The sequence below is a fragment of the Sceloporus undulatus genome, chromosome 3 (genome assembly GCF_019175285.1).
Source record: "Sceloporus undulatus isolate JIND9_A2432 ecotype Alabama chromosome 3, SceUnd_v1.1, whole genome shotgun sequence".
Classification (NCBI taxonomy): Eukaryota; Metazoa; Chordata; class Lepidosauria; order Squamata; family Phrynosomatidae; genus Sceloporus; species Sceloporus undulatus.
The window spans coordinates 74,519,751-74,527,080 of record NC_056524.1 but is presented as its reverse complement, the minus strand read 5'-3'; the positions used below and the strand labels follow the sequence as shown (position 1 = coordinate 74,527,080).

General features: G+C 39.2%; 1 protein-coding gene across 1 annotated transcript in view; it reads left to right on the top strand.

The window, feature by feature from the left end:
* The window catches only part of LOC121925515 (amine oxidase [flavin-containing] A-like), a 56,141-nt gene that overhangs the window by 19,207 nt on the left and 29,604 nt on the right, over window positions 1-7,330 (top strand). The window contains 2 exon segments of the mRNA XM_042457744.1: window positions 1,272-1,366; window positions 2,187-2,324. Of these exon segments, the coding sequence (XP_042313678.1) occupies window positions 1,272-1,366; window positions 2,187-2,324 (233 nt within the window).

Below are 7,330 nucleotides of genomic sequence, written 5' to 3'. Positions count from 1 at the left end.
TATTATTATTATTATTATTATTATTATTATTATTATTATTATTATTATTAACCTTTATTTATAAAGCGCTGTAAATTTACACAGCGCTGTACATACAATCTTTTAGTCAGATGGTTCCCTGCCCTCAGGCTTACAATCTAAAAAGACACAACACAAAAGGAAAAGGGAGTGGTGGTGGGGAATAGGATCATATATAATATAATATATATAATATAACTATCGGCCCAAACAGACAGGCCAAAATAAAGCTGCTTCAAGTCACTTCGGAGGTATGCTATTTAAGACCCAAGACAGATGGGCGGGAAAGGGCATGTCCGCACTGACTCTAGGGTTTAGGAGCGTGCAGCAACCGCACGTTCTTGAATCCTAGTCTGTACGGATGCTGCCATCATGGCGGCATCCCATCCATATGGGGGCTGCCATAATGACGCAAGCACAGTGCTGTGTCCACACATTGGAGTGTCATGCTTGCATCATTGATGCAACACAGTGTGCAGTGGCGCACTGATGGCAGCTCCCGCACATGCCAAAAAGAACCCGCTTTTAGCAGGCTATTTTTGGTGAGGAGGGCGCCTGTGTGGTTTGGTTGCTGTGGGCTCCCTCCGGAAGGAAAACGAGTGGCTCTAGACCTCCCCTTTGTGGTGGTCTGTTGAGCCCCTAAATGATGCATGCATCCTAAGAGCTGGAAGCCACACCGAAGCCACACTCCATTTCTAAGGACTGGAGCACAGCTTTGGCACAGCTCCTGGACTCGTAAGATGCATGTGTCATTTAAGCAGCATACCTCCAAAGTGACCCGAAGCAGCTTTATTTTGGCCTGTCTGTTTGGGCCTGAGTTTCCAAATACAGATCAAACTTATAGTTGAACCATACATTACTTAGCACTGATCATGGCTTTCTGAGTTCATCTGAATGCATAAAGTCCAAGGAGTAGTTTAAGGGTTATAATGAAAAGTAGAAATGAAAAGTAAATCCATTTCCTAAGGAAATGGAACACACACAATATGAACTTAATTTATCTCAGAGATGTTAGTCTATTTACTTGGATTTTTGTTTGTTTCTGTTATCATAGCTTTCACTTAGCTTTGTGGCTATAACCATAAAATTCAAGTGCCAAACATTCAATTCACTCCACTGTCCTTTGGTTATTAATTCTATGTTATGTTGCATTAGAAACAACATAATGGTTCACACACACACACACACACGATATTATTTTTAGTATTAATGACTGTATTTTTTATATAAAAACTATTTTGTTATTGTTCTAGGCATGTCAGCAGCTAAGCTGTTGTCTGAATCTGGACTGAGGACTGTTGTTTTAGAGGCACGTGACAGAGTTGGGGGACGGACTCACACAGTTAGGGTAAGCAGCACTGTTTTAACCCATCCTTTTATTTTGTATAGGTGTTTTACTGCAAGGCATTCTGGAAGAGAGTGCTATCCTGCTGCAAAAGTTTCTGTTTAATCCCATAGATCATGTAATAATATGGAAAACATAAAGTGCCACTGAGTTTCAATATATGAGTTAGGCCTAATTCTGAGATAGCTTCCTTTGTTTTTATATATTTATGTACTTCATTTATATACTGCCTTTCTCCCAGGCTGGGACCTTACAACAAGTAAAAAACATTTACAAAAAGTTTTAAAATCAATTCAAAAACACCACATTAAAACATTACAAAACTGATTAAAATCATATAAAAGTTAAAAATAGATAAAATATACATTTATATATACATCCCTGTTTAATCATTAAACACTTGCTTAAATAAAAATGTTTTTGCTTGCCAGAAAATGAAAAGCCAGGGAGGGGGCCTGCTTAGCCTCCCATAGAAGGTGGGAGCAGCCACTGAGAAGTCTCTGTCTCATGTCCTCACCAAGTGAGCCTGCAATGGTGGTGGGACCAAGAGAAATCCTTCCCCCTGATGATCTTAAAGCCCTGGCAAGTTCATATGGGGAGATATGGCCTTTCAAATAGTCTGGACCTAAGGCTTTATAAGTCATGACCAGCACTTTGAATTGTGCCCAGAAACAAACTGGTACCCTGTGTAGCTGTTTCAAAAAGGAGTATATGCTCCCTGTAACAATCAGTCTTCTGGCTTCCTCATTTTAAACCTGCTGTAACTTAATTACTTTCTAGATATTGGCCTACATTGCTTCTGCAATTTCTTCTCTCTTGACAGAGCAAGCAAGTGAAGTATGTAGATGTTGGTGGAGCCTACATAGGACCAACACAGAATCGAATTCTGCGACTAGCGAAAGAACTTGGCATAGAAACATACAAAGTCAATGTGGTTGAGCCGGCGATCCTGCACACAAATGTAAGAATTCAGAGCATTAGTAACAGAAAAAAGTATTTACTGATGGCACATGATGTGAAGGACATAGAACACAATCAGAACTGTATTGTTCATTTATTGACAATTGAGTACAATTTATAGGATGGTAGCAATGCTAGTCTGTTGCAGCAAAAATAATGAAGGTGTTCTTTTGACACCTTAAAGACTTAGAAGTCTTATTTGGTGTAAGCTTTCATGTGTCTGAAGAAGTGGGTTCTAGTCCAATAACCTTTATATCATTAAAATAAATCTGGTTGGGTTTGGTTGTTTTAACCTTGTATGTTTTATTCTTTTAAAAATGTATTTGCTATGATCATATGAATAATCAAGTACATCTGCGTGCAGAAAGTTTACTCAGGATTGAACAGAATCATGAAGTTCTGTAAGTTTACAGAACATTTATTTATTAATTTACGGTATTTATACCCCACCCTTCAGCCCTAAAGGCTCTTAGAGTGGCTTACAATTATTATTATTTTTAATTAGACAGTTCCCTGCCAATGTCCAAGCAAGTGCTCTGTCCTCAACACTGAGCTTTGTCAGCTTAATGGTGCTACATGTTGGTTTCAGAATTTAAAAAAAACCAGGTATGCCTATTATTCAATGGAGGTGGTTTTGGAAGACTTGTTCCTTCATTCATTGGAATGAGTGTTAATTTGTGTCTAAACTGGTTAATCTGAGGATTTCATGTGCAGCCCAATATTTGATTTCAAATAACAGGTGTGCCTCAAATAGTTTTTATCCTATAGCAATCATAGATTTAAACAATTTCTTCTCTCCTGCATTTTCTGTTACACTACAGCAGTGAGCAGACTCCTGCAGACTCCTGTACAATAGAACAGGAGACTGAAGTGTTCCAACAAGGAACTATGCTTGAGCTGTTTTTTTCCCCCATAATAACTTTAAGTGGCTTCTGTTCCTTACACCATGTTCCTCAAAAGCTTATCTGCCTACCAAACTTTGAATGCTGCTATTATTCACACATTGCTGCTAGTTATCACTGTGCAATCTGCTATGATCACAAAAGGCCTCAAGTTAGGTATTGGGGCACAGGGTTGGGAGCACGGCAATTCCTTCTTGTTGTTTTTGTTAATTGCCCTTGAATTGACACCCAACCATGGTGACCCTATGGCATTTTAAAGTAAATGTCTAAAAAGAGCTTTTAAAATGAGCACTAGCACATGTCTAGGCCAATAGCATATGCAAGTAAAAGCTTGTTGCCTGTCAACCCAGCTTCATTGCATTCATACCGCCTCTTAAGTCCTTCAGCTCAATTCAACCAGTTCAAGTACAGTGGTACCCCGGGATACGAATGCGCCGGGTTACGAATTTTTCGGGATACGAAAAAATCCCATAGGGATTTATTGCTTCGGCTTACGAAGGTTTCTTCGGGTTACGAAAAAACCGCGGCGCTATTTTCCGCCACCGGAGGGCATCAGAGAGCTATTTTTCCATTAGCGCCTATGGGAATTCGGCTTACGAAGGTATTTCGGGTTACGAAATTAACCGCGGAACGAATTAATTTCGTAACCCGGGGTACCACTGTACAGGTTCACAGTTTTTCCTCAGAACATTTTACATTTTGAATACAAAGCATTCTGGATGCTGCATGATTTTGTTGAAGAGGAATTGCTGTCTTGAATGTTGAATGGTTCTTGTGTTTATATGGGAATGGATCTGTCTTTCCCAAAAGGCATGTGTCTGGTGATTATGAACTAAGAAAGAGATGCAGACATAACAGGCTAGGTTGTGATAACTGAATAACATGCTTCCAGTCACACACAATTCAGATCATTTCTGACTTATGGCAACCCTAAGGTTTTCTTAGCAAGATTTATTCAGAGAGGGATTACCTTTTCCCTTCTCTGAGGGTAAGAAAGTCTGACTTGCCCAGTGGGTTTCCATGGCTGAGTGAGCATTTAAACCCTGCTCTCCAAACTTGTAGCCCAACACTCAGATCACTACACCATGCTGGCTCTTTCCCTCTGGGTCAACCAACCAGAATACATTTTCCTCCTTAATGGATGTTTAGTGGCAAAAATTAATGGCACAAATTCATCACAAATGGGAGAAGACAACATGTAAAATTATGTGAGGAACCCCTCTAAAGCTTTTTCATTTTTCTGCAAATCCCCCCCCCCCATCCAATAAGATTAATAACTAAAACTGGCAGAAGAACCATGACCTTCATGACAGTGCTGCAAATTTCCTGTCTTCCTGTCACTTTGGGCACTAAGTGTTGGTTTAAGTGAAGTGTATTTTCCAAAAGTCCCCCTGTAACTTATTTATTTATAATTTATTCTTCTAACTCATTTATTCAGTTACAGCATTATCTCAGCCTGCTTTTCTGGGCTTTTAAAGCTGGCAAACACTCCAGTGTCCTCATCCCATCTAGGATAACACAGGATGTGATTTTAATTGGCAAAGTCTCGCTCTGTCACCCTGTCCCCACCCAATTTATGTTTGCCAGCTCATTTCTTTTGAGGCATTGAGCAACAAACTTGGCAGAGTAGATGGGAAAAGCCTCCCCATAATAAGCAAGCAGTTGTGTTTCCTTTGAAGATGAAATGTCTTCAGTGTTGACTTTCATTCTCAGAGATCAAATTGATAAAGCCTGCAAATTGATAAAACCGCCAAATATCATTGCAGATTCAAATTAGGAACAGAATAAAAGTTATCAGTAAGACAGAATTCTTTTTTCTTTTCTTCTCTTACATTACTCAGAGGTTAGTAAAACCAGTTCTCAGCAATGATTAACTTTTTATCTCTGGGGCAGGTGAATGATGAACCTGATTGTTGTATGTTATACATTATCTGATTTCAAACTAGTGAATGTGCATATGGTTGGGGTTTTTTGTGGGTTCATTTATTTATGCTAAGATGTCTGACCTGCTCTCCTCCTCCCATTACAGTTGGTCTAACTAGGTAACAAAATCCAAGCAGTAAATGATAACCATAATGATGTCATTAAAATCATGAAGTAAATAACACTGTAGTCAGCTAAAAGCAGCATAAAAATAACCCAAGGAACCAAGAAAAAGAGAACTCAAAATAGCAATCAAGTTAAAAATTTACTGGAAGAGAAATATTTTTAAAAACAGTGTGAAAATGTACAGAGGATAACAGAGCAAACTTTGTTTGATTGGCACCTGGAAATGTCACATTATCTGATCGCTAATCTAGGATCAAATTTGATGTTATGGGCAAGTGCACATTTCAACCACTTACCCCATTTTGAGTCCAACAGTTCTTGGGAGATGCATGACTCTGCAGTTAAACATGTAATGTAAGTTCTTAATTCCCAATGACGAATCATAAAATAAAGCAGCCTAATTTGTAAGATATCAGTGATAAGAAAACTTTGTGCTAAGACAAAAAGTTGTCTTTTTCCATTAATAGAAATACTAGTTCTAAAAACTTTCTAAACAAATAATCTTGTTCTGTGACATCTTGTTCACAGCAGATTCACTTACAGCCCTCTGCAATACATCAGAGTAATGGAAAGAACTAGGCAAAGCAAAGAGAAATTGAGATGTAGTGGTTTCTGCAACACCCCTTTTTATATTGACTTCAGCTTTCTCCTGGTTTCCCTATTGACCAATGTGGAAACTGACATAGTAAACCATCCTGTGGTGAAAATTACTGATGTTTGAATTTATATTGGCTATACATCAAACTTTATACCCATGTGTGTTGCATGTCTTTAATGTTGGCAGGACCACCATCTAGTCCTGATTAAACTTGGTTAAAAATAGCTGATACCAGGCCCTCCAGAACAGAAAATGGATTACCAAGTGTGTATAGCATGCTCTCTCCTAATATTAGAATGATATTTTCCAAACCTGGATCCCCAGATGATGTTGGATTTCAGTTCCCAATATTCCCAACATTTTGTAATCCAGGATAGGGAGCAACTGTATTAAGGTTAAGAAGAATGGTTCAAAAGCATGTTGTTAGCTTGTTTCATCATAATATAAGCTTGTAGCTGGTCTTTGTTATTGTAATTTACACTTTTACGAAACACCTAAATATTCTAAATCTAAACCAATTACAGATCAGGGCTTGGAAATACTGACATTAGATATGATGTCTATATTTGTAGTCCAGATTCTAAATATTTTTTTCCATTATTGTATATAAAGATAGGCTCCAGGTCTAAGGCAATGCTACTCAAAAATGGTGGACTGTTGTATGTCCATTGACTGCCTGTCTGTGACAGGTTTCTGAGAAAGAAAGGAATGTAGCCAATGGTCACAAATATATTGCTGGTTACCAGTATAATGGAAGGGGAGACCTAGTGGACCCCAACATCAGGTAGTTTAAGAAACCGATCAGAGAGACATTACAGAAAGAATAGGAAAGGAAGAGAGCTGGCATTACATCAACTGCTCTTTTGCCAGCCAAAACAGGACCAGTTTGCACTCCTCCTTGCCATGATGGACTTTGTGGGAGAAAGGAGGAGCAGCATCTCAGTGGCTTTACTGAAAGGGTAGGCAAAATTCAAGCTGGGGGGTTCATATGGTCTCCAGGGCTGTTCTTTTGGCCCCAAGAGGAAAAATCTTTTTTTTTTTTTGCTTTGTTTTTGCATTTTCTGTCTTCAAATGCTCTTTCAGGAGCATGGGGGCACTTTCACTTCATTTATGTCCCCCTCTGTGGCCATTTAGGGTCAGGAGAGGGGGACAAGAAGTGAACAGGACTGAACTTCTGCTCACTTCCTGCTGTTTCTTGGGCATAAAATGACCCGAGTCCCCCTAAAAATGGCAAATTGCTCCCCACATGCACTAGAGGGCATTTAAGAGCAGTTTAATTTGTTTGTGGGAGGCCGTGGGAGAGGTGTAGCCTCTCCTAGGGTGCTAATGCTCACCCTGGCCTACCAGCTGGTTGCAGTCCATTGTGAGTCCTGAGTCCTAGGGTAACAGTGGCATTCATTTGAATTATGCTTGTTTTATGTTGCACGGCTGATATGCTGCCTTGGGATAAGAAAATAA